This window comes from Larus michahellis, chromosome 6 (assembly GCF_964199755.1).
Source record: "Larus michahellis chromosome 6, bLarMic1.1, whole genome shotgun sequence".
Classification (NCBI taxonomy): domain Eukaryota; kingdom Metazoa; phylum Chordata; class Aves; order Charadriiformes; family Laridae; genus Larus; species Larus michahellis.
This window is the reverse complement of record NC_133901.1, coordinates 12,346,943-12,365,173: the sequence shown is the minus strand read 5'-3', so window position 1 is coordinate 12,365,173 and position 18,231 is coordinate 12,346,943. Positions and strand designations below refer to the sequence as shown.

The following is an 18,231-nucleotide window of genomic DNA, read 5'->3' as shown; positions in this document are numbered from 1 at the left end:
AGAAGTGATATTGGAGATCTCCACATACTAGACAAATTTTAAAAAAACCACAAAGATCTACTACTAAAAACTCAGTAAGATCATGAGACTAGCAGATAAGAAGCTACCTATATTCAGATTAAGCACATCTTGTAACTGTTTCAATATTGGATTTAGCAAATGGCATCAAATAGTTTCATGCCTAAATACCCAGGAAAACGAGTCTTAGTCTTTCCAGTCCTTCTGCTGTCCCCTGTCACTTTTGGTCTCTTGAATAATTTCAGCTAACTTCAAAAGAAAAGCAAAGACGATAATGAAATTTTGAAAAATAGTTAAGAATTTGGTGCTGCATAGACAAAAGGTGCAAAAAAAAAAAATAAAAAAAATCGATGTCTACGGAGCAATTGAAGAGCTGTTCTCGCCCAGCTGGTAAGCTGGATAAACAGTGGCACAAGCTCAGAAACTTTTTTTAAGAAAGTCCAGTGATAGGGAAAGAATAACAGAATGAAGGGACACAGAGGTGACTGGTGCAGGGGAAGGTCAAGGGAGGAGAAACCTATGATGCAAACCTGCAGGTAGCCATGGGTCAGAAGGTCCACTTCCCAAGGAACACGTTTTAATTTCCCTAATGCTGGTAGCTAATTATGTCACAGGGGAGAAGGAGATTAATACCGTATGAGACAACAGTTGTATACTGGGTCTGGCTTCTTCCACAGAAAACAGAGTAATCCATATTTAAACATAGAAAAGGCTCTTTAGAGAATTGCCACAGAGCTAAATTTCTCAATATCAATGTGCCAATCCCCAACAAAGCAGAAGAAATATGCAAATAAGGGCAACTAAAATATTACTTGCGTTTTATCGCTTCACTGAAAGAAAATCACATTTAGCACTAACAGAACATATTAGAAGAAATCCACCCTGAAGTTCTAACTCAGGTTGGGGGCTTTTTTTTTTTTTGCCCCTTTTTTTTTTTTTTTTTTTTTAAGATCATTACAATGCAAAAAACTCAAAACTTTATTTTCAACTTACCAAATATCAGTGCTAACCCATGGGAAGTCCCCACTGCTATCAGATTTGATGCTGCCTGGAACAGTCACGCAGATTGAAAGAAGAAGAAATGTTAGTCACAAATCCACCACTCAAACTCTCACTACACTCATGCAAAGTTTGCCAAAAGATTTAGAAGGTTATAGATACAACCATTTTCTAATTTGTAAGTGACAAGCAATTCCTACGTGAAAGCTAGAGAAGTATTACACCCGAGCGACCACCACACAGATTTCCTCAAGTTCAAAGGGCTGCCTTTTCCTCTGCTGTTTGAAATTCAAATGCGCAGAGTGGTATCCACAGTGAAATTCCTTCTCTGCAAAGTCAGCCTCATTCTTTTGGTGTGGCAGCTGAATGCAAATACTCTCACTCAGCTGCTGCATCCAGATGTGAACCCTTCTACAACCCTGGGCAGCGCTGGTCCCCTGACGAGACAGTCCACAGCAAGCCCAGAGACTCCAGCTTCCTTCCATGGGGAATTAAACATAGCTCCAAAATTCTATGCACTTGCAAACCTGCAGCCAATTAAATACAACTTAACAGAAATCACATGATGCCGTAGATATGTTACAGTTGTTCTCCTTTTCATTTCTTAGCAAGTATAAATCAGATTAAAAAAATGTAAGTGCTTTAATGTCTGGAGTATGTAAGCACCGATTTTTATCCTATGTGCACATCAGTCACAGTGTGCTTCCAGTTTTGCTGTGCAACCTTTTGTGTTAGACATGACCACGGGTTTTTTCCTTTTTTAAACAAAAAGTATAATTTCTTATAGATTGCTGCTACTACAGTCAAAGCAACCAAGCACATCTTTAGTTTCTTCATAAAACATTAAAACTTATTTCATGAGGGCAGAACAAATACTTCCTGTATTTCACCTCCTTAATATAACTATAGGCAGCTTCACTTCTGACTTATTTTAATTAGCATGCTTGACTTAAAGAAATTTAGCACAAGTTGCTAAGCAGGAGTATCTTTCAACAGGCTTTCAGTGAAATTTTATATTTTAAGGTCATATTTCAGTTATGCCAGAGCTGTAGAGATTTCGAACCCATCCCTTTATGAGCACTTTTAAGTTTCTTTAAAAAGAGCATTAAGAGCCAAAGTAATAACCTGCAAAGAAGAAATAGCTACGACAATTCAATGTGTTCACCAGGTGAACCCTTACCTTATGAGGAAAGGTTAGGTGCTCAACTAACAAGCCCTGGCGATGACATGAAAAAGGGGAGAGTGTGGGGCTTGACCAGCAGAGGGGCAGCCGGGCAGATAAGAAAGGTTGAACCCTGCCCCCAGTGGCTAGATCTTTCATACTGCTTCTCCCACCCCTCATATTTGAAAATTCTTGGCAAGGATAAGAAGGGAGATGCATTTATAAGCTGTCTTAAATTACTGCTTTAACAAACTTGCACGAAAACTCACTATACAGTACTTGAAAATTGTTAGATTACTTACAATTGCAGTGGGCAAGCCAGCATCCACTTTGTCCTAGAAAAACAGGAGGAGTCATGAGTAAGAGAGACAGAACTCCCAGCTCCGTGCACGTCTGTAATAATTAGAACTACAACACGCAGAAAAATCAACACAAGTTGCACTTTAATAGTCCCACCAGGGCAGAAAGTGCTGAGGGAAGCACTGGCTAAAAATACCCAGAAGGTACCTGGCCACCACAAACACACTCATGGATGAGTCACTTGTGTTTTATTCTAACAAGCCTACCTTGCATGCTTCAGAAATCACACACTTTATAAATCAACACCTTAGATCTGAGCCTGGACAGTCGGTTTTCCCCTGGCAGTACGACCTGCAGAACAGCTCTAACACACTCACGCCTGAAGTGCAGTCACAGACGCACCTAATACCTGATTCACTACTGGCTAGGGATTACTAGTTAGTCATTTATGTATGAAACATGTTAGTATTATCCAGAACTTATAGTAGGGGGAGGGAGGAGATCACACACACGCACCCTCCACACCAGAAGAGGTTCATATTTTTCTTAATGGATGCGACCACAAGAAAAAGACACTTACTGCGGCAGACACTATTTGGGCAGAAATCCCTTTCAGAAGCGAGAGCCGTATAACTGATCCATGGAGTGAGAGAGTATCTGGGAGTTTTTTCTTCCTAAGGAAATAGGAAATAAATCAAATGCATCAGAGCAGAAAAAAAGTTTGGAACTTTGCCTAACTCGCAACTAAACCAGCAGGCAAATTCTGCGTGCACCCCTAACTCATGCAGCTTCCAGTCTTATTCTGGGGGCCTACATGCACAGAATGAGAGGGACATGAGATTATTAACAAAGCCTGCTATGCACCACTGTGCGTGCATAAAATTTGTTTTTTAACTCATCCCCTGGGGGGGGGGGGCGGGGAAGTCCTTCAAACAGTTTCAAGCATGTATCTGCAAACCTTTGAATTTATTAATAAATACTGAAAGCAACACTTTTGTTCTTTCATTAATCTTCCAGGGAGTCAGGAAGTTTCAGCCTTTAAATGTGAATGTCTAAGGAAAATACACGCTTGAAAAAGGCTCACTAGCAGAATACAGACCCCTAGGAAAACTGGATGTATGCTTAAAGAATAACACTCAATTAAAACCCACCTGATCTGATACGAAAGGTAAGTGCTTCTGTTTATGGAGAAAATGTTGTTAAATGTAACTAGTGTACAGTTATTTCTAAAGAACACTGCTATCCTGTAGCACACACAGTAGAGGAAAAATCCCCAGGAAAGCTGTGATTTTGTTGCCAAGCTCACACCACCAGAAAGCCAAATTTGCAAAACTAACACGGAAACGCTTGGTTCTTCTCTCTCCAGAGGCACACAAATGGGTATCTCACACGTAAGCTGAAGAAACGCATTGTTAATAGCTTATATTATGGCTAAGGACCCAGCAACTAGCTTCACCCAAAGATTACACTAACGCTTCCAAGTTTTTCTGCTCATTCTGTACTGAAAAACATTTAAGCCACTGCAGGTAAGATTTCACTCAATGCAAACCACCTTATTTGAAAAAGAAGGGACAGTGAATCAGTATACCACCATATGCCACCACGAACCATCACACCTGGAGTCTTTATATCCGATGCAATTGCTATTGGAACAATCACAACTTCTTACGGCATATAAGGCAGCCATGGGAGTGGCTCAGGATGGAGGATCAGGTCATCATTTGAGTAATTAATGAGATAAGTCAGCAGTATTCTAGCTAATTATCAGATTTCAGGCTGCTTTTAGCTGTCAAGATGAGCATTCCATTTACAGGAGTGACAGCAGTTCACTTGCCTTTTAAAAATAACCACCAGCTTCTTGCAGACTCTGGAAGTCAGACACACCTTTGAAAGATTTTCTTTAAAGCCATCGTGGTTCAGTGTTTTAAAGATCCCATTAAAATTCAGAGAAATTTAAGCACTCCGTCTCCCACAAAATGCATTTATTGCTCAAACAGGCTAGCCCTCAGTGCAAAAATAAATCCCATCTTCGCCTACTTGATCTTGCAGGGATAACACTGTTCTGTCAGAGGCAGCTTCACCGGAGTCCCTGCAGCATCCCCCTGGGACTTCAGCACTAGGATACAGCAGCAGGAGACAAAATCCACACAGGGAATTAAGGGTTCCTACCCAAGTAACAGACAAATCGCACGCTCACAGCAAAGCTCGGGGAGGAGGCAGCAAGAGGTTGCGTTAGGAAGTTTTAACTGTTCAATTGCTTTGGATCGCCCTTCCATCGACTCAAAAAAAAGGAGAATTTGTTTTTAACAGATATAAGCAGCACTCCTTAAAAAAAAATCATTTATCCTCCCAGGGTATGAGTCCTGCAGTACCTTTTGAGGTGTGTCCGGTCCCCGCTGTCAGAGCTTGCTACAGAAGATGTGTCGTAGGAGTGCGTATCTGTATTATCAACGTTCAAGAGAAAGGGATCTTCCAAAATGAAAGACTCCTCTTCATCATCAGTCTGAAGGAAAAGAATCACCAGAGCTTACTAATCATTCAGCACAACACTGAAACATTGGCAAAACAGTATCAAAAAAAAAAAACCACCAAGAGAAATAGCAAGCAGCAAAATCAAAAAGGAGAGGACAAGATAGCCTCATATGTAAAAAACAGAACTATGTATTATTTTATTATACTGATTCTGTGGAAGAACCAGTTTCCAGAACTCACAATAATCACAGAAGTGGGCTGGAGAGAGATTCAGCTAATCTTTCTTCCCCAGATATTATCTACTCCATCAAAACTTTAACCAACCTTTAACTAAGCTGTTCTCAAAAGTCTCCAATTGCAGAGAGAAGGCACAGAAGAATGACCATCTACTCCAGCACTTCACCATGTGATGGCTAAGAGTCTAGCAGTCCCTCTGGCTGCTCTAAGGGTTGATTTTGCTCTTCTCTGTGCCCTTCTGCTGGTGAGCTCTCTCACTCTCCTCTCAGGCTTAGCCTGGAATGTTTTTAATAGTGGTTTTTAAACAGCCATTCTCCCTGATGTCTTCTAAATTCAGTACAGTTCATATTGTTCTTGAAGCACAGAGAGAGCAAACACAATACCTCCACCTAATGCCAAACATGCAGAGAATAGAGCTGGTGTTCCTCATTTGCCTTACAGCTGGCAGTCCTGGGACCATCAACTCCCTCTTTTTCCAGTACAGCCGTATACCTTTTTGGCTCAGTCAGGTTGTTCCTCACTAAAATCCTTTTCAGAAGATGCTTTGCCAGTCAGTGCCATCCCCTATGTTCTGTGATAAAAGGCACTGGAGTAAGACTTTGTATTTGTCTGCACTGTCCTACATTCTCTTCATGATTACCTCTCAAATTTAAGACTTGGATTCTACTCCTCTGACATGGATGTGTCTGTATCTCCTTACAGTTTGGTAGCACCCAAATTTACTAAGTTCCCTCTGCCTTCATCACCCAAGGCATCAGCAGAAACAGGACATACATCTGTGCACTACCCCTTCTACTATTCCTCTTGTTCCTAGACTGTATCTGTTTGGGGCATCTTATACCTGTATCTTTAATACAGCTTTTTAAAAGAACCATCGCTTCTCCTAGGCTCCTTTTTTCTTTATACTGGGGCTTCCTAGAAAGTCCAACCACCGACTTCCTCAGTTTGTTAAAAAGCTTGTTTTCTTGGACTTTATCTTTACTTCCATACCCTTCTTTTCCTTTCTAAGAATCACACAGTCATGTGGCTATTGTAAAAAATGCACTGAATTGGATATAAGCAAGACAAAGTCAGGTCTCCCCTGAAAGGCACTACAGGCAACATCAGATGTTGAGACAGTTCATCACTCCTGCCAGAGGGCTAACTACATGAAATGTACAATATAAACAGAGCCATGAAGAATTTAGTTCTCATCTCCTCCCACAACTTCAGAACTACCCAGAATTCTCTGCATTTATTTTTATTTAGAAATAAAAAAAAAGAAAGAAAGAAGTTGTTTGATGACCCCCCCCGACCTTTAATGGACTGTGTAGTCTTCAGGTGACCGGCCAAACCCACAAGTGAACATGCTTAAATTTGATGGAAACCGTTTACGTTTCAGCTGTGGCCATTTTGATTGAAAAAAACAAGCAATTACTCAACTGAGCATGCACTTCATCAGCTATCAGCATCAGGAAATTTTAACGTTATACAATTTCATTTCCTGGGAAAACACAATATGAGAAGAGCCAAAGGAGTATGTGCTGCCTTATCTTGGCTCCCCCCTGTACTGGAGCTGGCTGCACGCCCGATGGACCACTCACCTCATTTAAGATGCTCTCCAGTGTTGGAGGGGTATCAACTTGAGGAATGTCGAATTCTTTGTCATCGATCTGTACATCAGAAACCACAGATTGAGTTTAGGTTGCCCACTCCACCTTCCAAGCTTTTTTCTAACTTAAAAAAAAAAAAAAAAAAAAAGCAGCTCTGCATGCACTCCTGTCAATTTACCGCTGCTGAGAAAGGCACCGTATATGCTACAATTTCTCCTGTTTGAAATGCCTTCTCTGAAATTTGGCAAATTTGGCATTGCAAGACAGAACAAGAGGTATTTACTATCAAAAATATAAAACAGGTCTCTGACCTGTGCCCAGATATGAAATATCAAATGCCTTTTTTTAATTTGTAAAGACGAATACCAATGTTATACTGCCTTTCTAATACAGATAAACATCAATATACAACACTTTTTTTCTCTGACTGCTTACTAAAGGGAAAAGAAATGCAGTTTTCTTAAAAATGAAGATACTTTTACCTGAGACTTGCGTTACTGAACACCAAGCTCTGCTACAGCAGGAAGGCTGGCCGGCCTGTGTCCCGCTCACCTACCAAACTGCTGCTCCTCTGTCCCCACACCTCCTCGCTGCCCCTTCCCAGGGACTTAAAACTGGCCGAATTCACCAAAAAGGCCTGACAGGCCTCTTCCAGGGCGCAGGATTATTTTAAACTCCGGATTACCTGCTCCTCTAGCAACTGCCTAGCGCCAGCCTGCCTGTCCCCTGCCCACCCGCAAGAGCTGCGGGCCTGCGAGCTTGAGGGAAGGATTTAACTGTGTGGGAGCCACCCGCAGGATCCGTGTTCAGGGGACGGCTGGGCACCGCCGGGGCAAGCGCCACAGGCCGACGTGACGGGACAGTGGGGGGACAAGCGCCGCAGGCCGACATGACAGGGCAGCGGCGGGGTCCCGCCACACCGACCCTCCCTCACGGCCGCCCGAGGAGCCCACGGCGCCGAGGGGAGGCGGAGGCCGGCACAGGCACCGCAGCCCGGCCCTGCCCGCCTCCCCTGGGCCGCTTCCCCCTGCGGGAGGGAGGGAGGGAGGAAGGAAGCGGCGCCCAGCCAGAGGTTCGCGACGCACCAGCTCGCTGCGGGAGTCCAGCTCGCGGTCGAGCTCCGCCACGCTCAGCCGGTGAGCGGGCGGCTCCGGGCAGGGCTCGGCCTCCGCTCCCGCCGGGCAGCCGCCCTGCTCCGGGACCGCCTCCATCGCCGGGCTTGCGGAGCTCCGCGGCGGCGACAGCGGCAGGCCGGCACCGCCGGGACTCGAACCCGCGGTCGGCGACGCCCCCCGCCCTGCGCAGGCGCAGTCCGGCAGGGCCGGCCTCCCCCGGCCGGCCTTAAAGGGGCCGCGGCGACAGGGCGACAGGGCAACGCCACCGCCAGTAATTCTTTTATTAACGGGAAATCCCACGTCTTCTCCACGCCGACAGCTGAGAAGGCGGGTGTGTTAGCCACCGAGGGAAGAAAAAGGGAAAAAATTAGTAATAGGTAAAGAAATGAGAGACAGAGATCAACACGCTTTGCACGCCTTCTGGACCTAGGGCACCCTAGCTAAAAGCAAGTGGGGTTTTGACACAATTCACAGGATCTGGTATGCACAGCGCCAGCCTGCAGCCACATCCCAGCAAAGGCAAGAAAAAGTGTCACGGTAGGTCAGAAACTGGGTGAGAGACAAAACCTTTGGGTACCCGCGGCTAATTTTAGGCAAGGCAAAAGCTGGTGTAACCAGATTCGGTTTTTCTTTAAAGAACCACCTGGAAAAGTTAAGCAGCAGTTCGGTATTTCAGTTATTCAAGAGAGAAGAAAGCCCTGTGGGATTTCTGAGCTATGAGACAAATGTAAAATAAACCACACGTTGGATGGACACATTCTACAGTTTAATGATGTCAGACACCCAAGCCACCCTGGTCTCTCATTTGTGGCTACGTACACTGGTCTGAGGTAACAACTATCCCCTCTACTGGTCTGTCAGAGATCCGGGGAAGAACCCACGTCATGCCCGGTTGCAGGAATGGCCTCTCCGGCGTCCCAGCAGCAGCTGAAGCGTCATTCAGGGTTCCAGCTTTATCAAAGGGCACAGGGAGCATCCTACAGCTGGGCTGCCTTACCTATTTGGCCTTCCTGTTGTTCTTCCTGAAGAACAGCCATGTTTCCCTCCTCCTGGGAGAAGGCTCGGTCTTGTACCTGGCAGCAAGAACACGGGGATGAGCCAGGAATGTCCTGAGTGTCCTCTTACCCTCCAGGTGAGCATCTGCCAGGAAGGTCCCCACTTTCCACCTCCACCTGAGCAGGAACCAGTCCTCCTGCTGTCCTCAGGGCCAGGCTCAGCTCAGCAATGACAGCAGAGGACCTCCCTGTCCAAGGTCACCTTCTGAGCTCTGAATCAAGTGACAAGCCAAAGGTGGGGAAAAAACATTCACAGAAGCAGGCCAGCCAACATCACCAGAGAGAGCTGCTAGGTGGACAGAACTTGCAGTTACCAATACACCATCATCTGTGCTTTGAAGACTAGCTTTGAAGACTTAAAACTAGCTGATTACAGACAGAAAAATAATTTTTGTTCCTTAGAAGTGCCTGTGGTTCAGGAGACCACACACAAAAGGACGGTGCCTATGGCTGTGGCTCAGCCAAGCAGCCAGGCTGGGGAGGGACAGCCCGGGGGCTGGCGCTGGCTGCAGCTCCAGGGACTGCCCGGCTGCTCCAAGGATAGACCCTGTGGCAGCAGAGCCCAGGAGAGGAACCTAGAACCAAACCAGGGTCATGACACTTTGGACAACAAAGGTCTCCAGGCTGACAGAAGGTTTAGTAGCTGTCTAAAGAAGTCATCAGTGACAGGGGGAAGGTCACTAGGGAATAAGAGTCACTTCTGTGAGTGAGAACTAGGGAGGAGTTAATTGATTCTATGGCACAGCGAGTTCAGAACAAATGAAGGGCAGAACTTTTTGGGTAACCCTGCCCAGCAGCAGGCTGCTGGAGTTTGCCGGGCTGGCTCCAGGCTCTGACACCAGAGCTTGCTGCTGGAGGGAGGAGAACATTTGCCATGCAGTAGCCCAGGGCTTTACAGCCACAGTACTATAGAGCTGCTGAAAGGCATGTGAGGGACTGATCACACAGTGACATCCAGAGTACAGGCAGCAGGTCCCTGGAGCTATAGATTAGTGAGAAAGATGACCAGAGCTCCACAAGAGGCTCCAGGCAGACATCCAGAGAGTCAGTCACACCCAGAAACAAAACTGACTGAGACAGCAATGAACTGTCCCCCACCACAGCCTGAGAAATGCCATCACAGAGACCTGCTAGAGATCCTGGTATTAGAAGCCAATTAGGAAGGTAGCGTTAAGGAACAAAATAAACACTTAGGCAGGTGAACAGGTCAAAAGAAGTCACAGTAGAGTTTCTCTTTCATCCTGCAGATCTGGATGATATGTACTACTTTTCTTCTCATCAAGAGGACAGAGGTTTTGAAAAACACAGTCACCCCTTTCAGCTTCCTCCATCTAGGTAGGCTCCACGGGCCTGTGGACACTCAAGCAGCACGTTAGCCAGATTTCACAGTCAGTCTAGACAAAAGGACAGGATTTTTGCAAGGAAGTAACTCTGCTTTAGAGCCATGCTGGCACTGCGGAGCTGAACCTTTCCTCTGGCATGCACATCTATTTAAGGATTTAGTGACTGATTACCACTACACGCTCTCCTCCATGTTCTAAAACCTTCCTTTCCACTGCCAGCTGCTCCAGGATGGTCTTCTGCAGCAACGGTGCGTTCGCTCCTCTTACAACAGCTACTAGTTCTCCTCCCTGGAAGGTGTGAAAAGCAAACCAGTGAGTAAGTGCTCAAGTGGTGCCCTCCGGGCTCTGGAAATCACCACAGCAGTGCATCGTGTATGATACTGTGTACCAGGCCCTCCTCCCCAACAGAGCTGCTGCGCTCCAGAATAAGAGGGGAACTTTGGAACAACCTTCTTTGTTGTTCCTGATCAGTCTTTGGATGAACCAAAGCAGGTGGTGAGAGGAGTGAGGTCCTGCAGTAGCAGGAGGCTGAACCTGAAGACCCCACGGGGCAACATACGTGTCCAGGTGCTGACATGGCATGAACGCTACTCACATGGACTCTGACGTGACACGTGTATGTTTCAGCAAGTCAGAGGGATTTTGATGACTAAGCTAGGGGAAAGGGCTATGAAATACAGGCAGCCACCACAAGCTACACAGGCCTCCCCCCAGGTTAAAAAAAAAAACAAAACCTCGACAATCTCTAGCTAGAGAGTTCCTGTAACTTTGTGCAATGTCTGCCTTTACCCACCTGCACAATTTAAACTGGTTTACTTCATTCATACCTTAATCTCTCATTGGTTTGTTTTGTGTTTGTTTTTTTTTTTTTAAATAAAACAAAATTGCATTATTCTGTTTCATGGTGGTAAAGCAGAAGGTATTTAAATGTAAACTCTGGCTGTATATTCCTATCCAGGCAGCACTTGATCAGTGCACCAGCAGATACAGAGCAAATAAAATTGCCTTGTCACACATGAAAGAAAAAGAGCATCCCTCAAAAAGGGCAGTTGTTCTGACTGACAAGTCATGTTCATCGCTCTACAGCTAATATAGAAATATTTTCACTCACTGCATAAAACAGAAAGACAGGCTCGCATTTTCCTCTGTATTTTTCCAGAGCATCAATGGAATCAACTTCAGCCTAAAAGGAATGTAAAGTAAAACAGATGTTTCTAGAAAAGCATTTCTGCTTCGGAGGAATACACGTGGAACTGCCTGGACTCAGACATCCTCACCTGCCTGGCACTCATCCCCCTGACACATACAGCAAAAAACCCCAGGGTCCCAGTCTTAGGGGACAAAATGACACTGGTCAGAGCCAGGGCCACGACCAACTTGCAGCTGGGTATCAGTGACCTGAGAAGCCGGCAGATCCCAGCCGCAGGAGTTGGAACAGCTGCGCTTGTGGGGCTGGGACATCTGTCTCACAGCAGCCTGCCTGAGTGAATCCCAGAGAAAAAGCCTGAAAACACGAAATTAGGGCCTCTTGTCTGTAAGGAGCGAGAGAAGTGACAGGAGGAGGTGTGGTGGCAGCAGCAGCCTGCAAGGAGTGCTGAGCAGGGGCCTCCATGAGAAACCTCACCGCCCACGGCTCTGCCCGTAGTCGAGAGCCGGCCTTCAGCCAGGAAAGGCATTTAAACCCGGAATCACAGCACGGCTGAGGTAGGGAGGGACTTCTGCAGTGCTCTAGTCCAAGACCCTGCCCCACAGCAGGGCTAGTCTCAATCTTACAGGAGGTTGCTCAAGGCTGCGTGAGTTTTGAGCGTCTCCAAGAATCAGTGCCCCACAGCCTCTTCGGGAACTTGCCCCCGTGTCCAGCCACTCCTACGCTGAATACTTTTTCTTTCTGCCTACGTCGATTTTTCCCTGCTGCAACTTGCTCCCGTTGTCTGTTGTTCTTTTGCGGTGTACCGCTGACAAACGTCTGTCTCTGCTTTCTCTACCAATTCCCCGCTAGACATCTGTCCCTTAGTCTTCTCCAGGGTGAACAAACCCAGCTCCTCCAGACTCTCCCTGTACATCAGAGGGATGCGTATGTTAATGATTCTGCCTCGCGTTACTTGCTTCAGCAGAAATTTGAAAAGTACAGAAGAGTTGAAGCCTGAAAATTCTTAATGATATGAGTTCTTATTGATGTAACTGAGTGTCTGTATTTGGCAGGCTCACTCACACAAGCTGAAACTCCCTGGCTGTTACCATTTTCGCTGAATATTGGAAAGATAAATGACTTCATCCTTTAGTTACCTGCTAATTTCAGGGAACTGGGTATACTAAGCAGTGCCAAATTAGATCTTACCACAGCAAAATGCAGGAGATCGCTGCCAACTTCATTCCTTATTTTTCGGAAAAGATCCACTACTGTTTTGCATGGACCGCACCAGGCTTGAAAAGCATCAACAACTGCAAGCAGGAAAATTGGTAAGAATGAGGTCAAAACAGGTCAGTTTAGGTTGGTTTGTACACTTTTCTACTTTGCGGCATAATCGTTTGGAAGGGGACTGCAAAACAGTGCTAGTGCAACAAGAAGAATCTTGAAAACCCCTGAGGATTGAGGTCTCCTCCTCTGGTGACCTCTGCAGCACCACCCTGGGGAAGGAGATGTGCCTTATGTCCGACCAGAACTTGCCAGGTTCCAGCTTGTGGGCTGTTGCTCCCATAGTTCTTTCTGGAGTGTGGCAGGACTCCTCTTGAGCGCTGGAAGGGCTATGGATTAAATTCTGAAGTCAAAACTGTCAGACTCTTTCAAGGGTTTAAATGCTAGATCGGAGGATGAAATTGCATTATAAAATAACAAGCTCATAACAGTGTTATGGAGGAATCTTTAGAAGAAACACTGGCATGGCTGTGATCTTGGAGGTACCAAATTTTCTAGGGAAGACCGCCACACAGAGGTAGAGCACATGAGGCTTACCTACCAGCCCTCTAGCCTCCACCCTTGGGAACAGGGCTATTCCCTGCACTGAGGACAGTCCTGCTTCGAGTGGGTGGCTGGACTGGAGACTCCAGAAGCTCCTGCACCAGCACTCCTTTGATTGCATGATCATTATCCCGCACAAATGAAGACGACTACAACCTCCAGCTAGTCTCACCTCTGTTAGCTTATTTCTTTCTTCCATTCAGGGCAAGAGAAGGGGGGCCAACTGTATAATCGTATCAGTAGTAATTAATTCCTAACAGTACTGGTGTCCTTTTAACACAGAACATAGTATGTTGACCAAACCCTTACCAATGAGTCCTTTGAGACACAGTATTTCTTCCCAAAGCTCCTGGCTACTGATGTTAACCTGTGTAAGAATTTAAAAACACAGTAAAAGCAGCAGTAAGTCATCAGGTACTAGCTGGTTGCTGCAAACATACTGACTAATTACTTCATGCTTGGATGTAAGGTGGCCGTACCTGCCTGAAGAGGTATTCCTGAGCTCTCAGGAAACCCTTTTGACTGCGATCCTCTCACCTCTGACGAGCTGGGCAGGGCCAAGCTGTGCCAGAACATGGGTGGGAGACCTCAGAAAAACCAGCTGAAGTCAGATATCCTCGCTCCCAAACCCTCATTCCGTCCCCGCTTCCCACATGCTCTTGCCACTGCCTGACGCCAGCTCTGAGCCCCATCAGCAAGCCAGGCAGCTCTGCAGAAAAACTTCCTGGATTAGAGACTCCTGTTGTCTCACAAGACCCAGAGGAAGGCAGCTGGCAAGGCTAGCAGTGTCCAGCCAAGAGCAAGCCCTCCTCTGTCGACTGGCAGCAACTACTTGAACAGCCTGGCTGCTCGGGGGTCCCCAGACTCAGTTTGCTTGGAGACTAAGAGCTGTTCGGGGGGGTGACTGAGGACACGGCCCCCTGACTGACCGGACCCCTCGCTGAACCTACCAGGCGCAAGAGGGGAGGTCTCTGAAATACCCATACAACCTCAGGTTTTTCCTGGCACTTTTCTGCTGTTATGGCAACACAACTCCTTGTGGAGTTGCAAGATCCGAGAGCAGGGAAGGGCTCCAGATGTTCCTCTTATGCCTTGGCTTACCATACAGTCCTGCAGGCGCCAGGCAGAGCAGCAGGGATGGGGCACCCTGAGCTCCCTACCACAGCACTGCTGCTATAGAAGAAACACAAAGCCCTACTTTGCTTTCACTTAAATGGAAGTCAGATATGTAATGACGTTTCAACACAGGCTAGCAGCCAAAACAGTTCAGAGCCACTGGCAGGTAACTGACTGGAGTGGTTCTCTGCGGGCTGCCTGGATCACAGCACAAGCCGCACGGACTTGGAGGAGACACACACACACACACACACACACTGACACCTGCGAGGTCCCAGCTCAGCAGGGACTTCCCATCAGAGCCCGTGCGGTGCTCAAAACCAGCAGCAAGGGAGGTGGTGGTCTGGGCTGACCTGCAGCATTCAGAGCGCTGCTTCAACGTGCTCATCTCTAGCACAAACCCCCCTTTTCTCCCACCTATTCCAGACCCACTCCTCATCAAATTTATGATTCTCCACCAGCAGTTTCTCACCTAGCCTGTACACAAGCTATACTACCTTAAGATGTTTCAGTCTTGATAAAATAAATTAGTAAATACACAGCTTTTGTGATGTCTGGGCACTAGAGGGTGGTCTGAGCCCAGCATGTCCTCACCTGCATTACCAGCTACTGTCTGAAGACTTCCAAAACATAGCGAACAACAGAGAGCATAGAAAGACCTAGGTTGGAAGGGATCTGTGGAGTCCTTAAGTCTAATCCCCTGCTCAAAGCTCAGCGTTAGATAAGGTTGCTCAGGGACTCATCCAGACAAGGGTGCCCTAGACGATTCCATACATTGTGCCACGTACTATATTATCCCACACTTCCAATACTGTTATTAGAAAGGAAAATATCTTTAGCATCTTCCCCATCTTACACGACTTGCCCCTCAGTATGCCCTTAGAAAAACACAGTAAGTTTTTAAAAAAAAAAAAAAAAGAAAAAAGGCTTCTTGAGAAATGTAAGATCTGGTTTTGTTCATCGTGAACAATGAAGATTCCTAATAACTTTCTCAGTTGTTATCATTAATCTTAACTATGTTTAGCCTGCACTGGAAGGCAGTAAGTTGCAATAAGGCCAGCTATTTTACAATAGTTAACAACAAAGTGCATTAAAAGCCTGCTAAAATTGCAAAGTCGAGAATCCCAAGAGTAGAAACTCCAGTGCAAATTACATGGCCTCATACAGGTTTTCGGAGATGTCACTGGAGGCCACTCGGTAGTTTCTCCAGGACCCTGCCTCATCAGAGAATGGGGAGCTGCTCCAACACCTCCATCTCTTCTCCTGTTTAGCATGTGACCCCAAGCCTCATTCTTTCAGACAGCACCTGCAGAATTCAGAAATTTAATTATTCCAGTTATCACTAGTGCTAGGACCACCCTCAGCGTGTTGCACAGAACATTAATGAGTTCAAAGGCTTTATGATAATAGTTTGTGATAGTGAGTTCAGCTGTGAGTTCAACTGACGGACTCAGAAAGCCATGCTGGCGCCCTTCAAAGTGCTTTGCTGATTTGGATGCCCTGAGGCTGCTAGGACTTGGCTTTTCTCTAATATAATCAGCGCTTTTCCAGGACATCACATCATGTCCCACGGGAGGTTCAGCTTTCATCTGCAGATATGAACAATCACATTTTTTGCAGATCTAGACCCAGCTTTTCCCTTAGCTGCCAAAGGTGCAAAGTCTGGTTGATGTAATTATCCCCCTCGCACCAGAACACAGCTGGACAAGCAGCAGTAGAAACCATTTTTCCCTTAAAAAAAGTGATCCTCTTTCTCTTATACAAATGCTCACACTTTCACTCCGTGCTTTCCAATTTTAACAGCGAATAAACAAGGTTATATAGCCCATGTTCTCCTTCCGTATTTTTCTCTTGTGAAGACTGATCTTGTTTCAAAATTTGAAGATTTTTATAACCTATTTTGGGTTTTTCAATGCTTTTGTGTAATAAACTGCACTCAGAAACACCCTCTCCCCTGTGCGGGTAGTTATAAAGAATCATTAGGTCACTTGCACAGTGTAAACAGGGAAAAGTTCCTCCACACATCATTGTGAAATAGGTTTTTCAGCCTTTGAGTTTTTCTTGTGTCTCCTAACTTTTCCACCTTTACAGCGATCTTTCTAAACACGTGGTTAGAAATGTCCAGTGACACTTGCCACCCAGGAGAAACCCCTCCCTTCCCCAGACCCCTACTTCTAAATGTCCTCTGAACCATTGTCCCACAAAACGCAGATGCGTTTTGATCTATGAAAGCAGCCAAACGCGTGCCAGCTTCTGAACAGCTCTGAAACGCAACCTGCAGCCCCACGGCAACCTCCCTCTGCAGCCCACAGCACTGAACCCAGGGGACAGATTTGTCTCGCCATCCTTCCTACCTGCCTTCAGGAACGCTTTTCCACCAGGACCTCACAGTAGGGCTTTGCCAGCAGAATCTGAGATACCTCAAGACTGAGCTTCATCCTGTGCACTTAACTATGAGTTTAAAAGGTATTTTTAAAAGCCTGTCTGCTACTGACCTGCAGCACCACCTCCTTTCTCTTTGCGGCCATCCTTCTGCAGGAACAAGGGTCCTTTGAGCAGCAGTCCCAAGTGCAAAGCACTGCAGACGTCCTCTAATTATGTGAATCCAACTGCTGGGCAACCTGCACCACGGAGAAAGCTTTTTACCTGTCTTTGCTCCTCCATCCAGGACACACAGCTCTTGGAGGGAGCGGGATTAGCTCAGCGGTGCCCAATGCCCGCACACGGCTCCACGGGCACCCTTTTCATAGCAGCGAGGTGCTGCCCCAGGGCCTGAATTGCTGCTCGCTTTGAGAGACACGGCAGCCTGTCCCCCCACACCCCGTCAGGGTGGCAGAAGGGCCTGGCAGTACCTGTGTGGTGGCTGGCAGCACCCCAAGGCTGCCATGGCAGCCCTGGGGACGCCGGGACGGAGCGGCATCCCAGCCTGCCCCGCTCCCTTCTCCACGTCCGTTGCAGCCAGGAAGCTCAGCTCCGTCTCCTCTGTTATTCCCCTTCAAGCAGCAGCAGCTGGAGCCCCTCTGCCTCCCCTTTGCCAGCCAAACCTGCCCAACTCCCCACCCTGAGCCCACCACACGCTCCCTGGCTCCAGTTTTCCCCCCATCCCTCCCAAACAAGGGGCCCAAAACAAGGCGCGGGATGCAGACACGACCTCCCCAGCATCGAGCAGAGGGGATAAGCTGCTGGCCCCACTCCAAACGCAGTTCACTTTTTGAAGTTTGGGTGTGGTCTTTTTTTTTTCCTCATTTGCAGTAAGTGCAGAGCACCTGAGCCCAGCAGCCCCCGGGGTGATGCCCATTCAGGCAGTGCTGTTGCTCACCCTGTCCCTACCCATGCCTGGGGTCGCTGGGCTCCAGTGAAAGACCGTGGTGGTGCTGCTTCTTGTTATGCAGCACACAATGCTTGTCCTCCAGTTGGCCAAGGTCCCTCCTCGTTGAGGATTAGGCTTGTGGCACATCAACTCCCCTTGTGCCCCTGGCAACCCAAGGGGACACTGTCCAGTGCCTCCAGGGGCCACGGCAGGGCTGAGCCTGCCCCAGCACCAGCTCAGCAGAGCAAACTGCACCCCTGGAATTCGCCAGCAACTGTCTCTTTTGTAGAAATAAGCCTCCAGTAACGTCCTGATGATTTTAACCACCACTGAAATTTTGCGTGTTTACACCTATTATATTGCACTGCTTATATTTTAGGATTACCAACGACAGTCCTGTTAAACTCATTTTCTCATCTTCAAGAGCCGCATCTCATGCACCTCAATTATTCTCCTGCCTGCTGTGGCACTGCTTCAGCAGTTTCACGGAGCTGCAGCATCTACTGCAATAGCTGAAGTCTGTAAAAATACATTTTTAAAAAACATGAGAAGT

The 18,231-nt window shown here is 46.9% G+C and overlaps 2 protein-coding genes across 9 annotated transcripts in view; both read right to left on the bottom strand.

Moving 5' to 3' along the window:
- Positions 1 to 8,088, bottom strand: part of VPS8 (VPS8 subunit of CORVET complex) — an 81,792-nt gene extending 73,704 nt beyond the window's left edge. For 4 of the 8 annotated variants that reach the window (XR_012587711.1, XR_012587710.1, XM_074592575.1 and 1 more), the window contains exons 1-6: positions 7,866 to 8,088; positions 6,772 to 6,840; positions 4,852 to 4,982; positions 3,060 to 3,153; positions 2,482 to 2,514; positions 1,012 to 1,066 (exon numbers count right to left, since the gene is read on the bottom strand). Coding sequence is in view for 3 of the 8 variants with exons in the window: in XM_074592575.1 (XP_074448676.1) it covers positions 1,012 to 1,066; positions 2,482 to 2,514; positions 3,060 to 3,153; positions 4,852 to 4,982; positions 6,772 to 6,840; positions 7,866 to 7,991 (508 nt within the window). In the remaining 5 variants the exon portion in view is untranslated. Of the gene's footprint in view, positions 1 to 1,007; positions 1,067 to 2,481; positions 2,515 to 3,059; positions 3,154 to 4,851; positions 4,983 to 6,771; positions 6,841 to 7,262; positions 7,345 to 7,865 lie in introns of those variants that run through there. The other 4 variants (XM_074592578.1, XM_074592580.1, XM_074592577.1 and 1 more) reach the window with 4 other exon arrangements.
- A 557-nt stretch (positions 8,089 to 8,645) lies between these two features.
- On the bottom strand, positions 8,646 to 17,270 carry NME9 (NME/NM23 family member 9). The gene is made up of 7 exons (XM_074593063.1): positions 17,221 to 17,270; positions 16,864 to 16,989; positions 13,562 to 13,619; positions 12,632 to 12,735; positions 11,405 to 11,476; positions 10,465 to 10,581; positions 8,646 to 8,968 (listed from the first exon to the last, which is right to left on the bottom strand). Exons 2-7 carry the CDS (start codon positions 16,894 to 16,896, stop codon positions 8,873 to 8,875), a joined length of 480 nt encoding a protein of 159 aa, XP_074449164.1. The 5' UTR covers positions 16,897 to 16,989; positions 17,221 to 17,270; the 3' UTR covers positions 8,646 to 8,872.
- Positions 17,271 to 18,231: the final 961 nt, after the last annotated feature.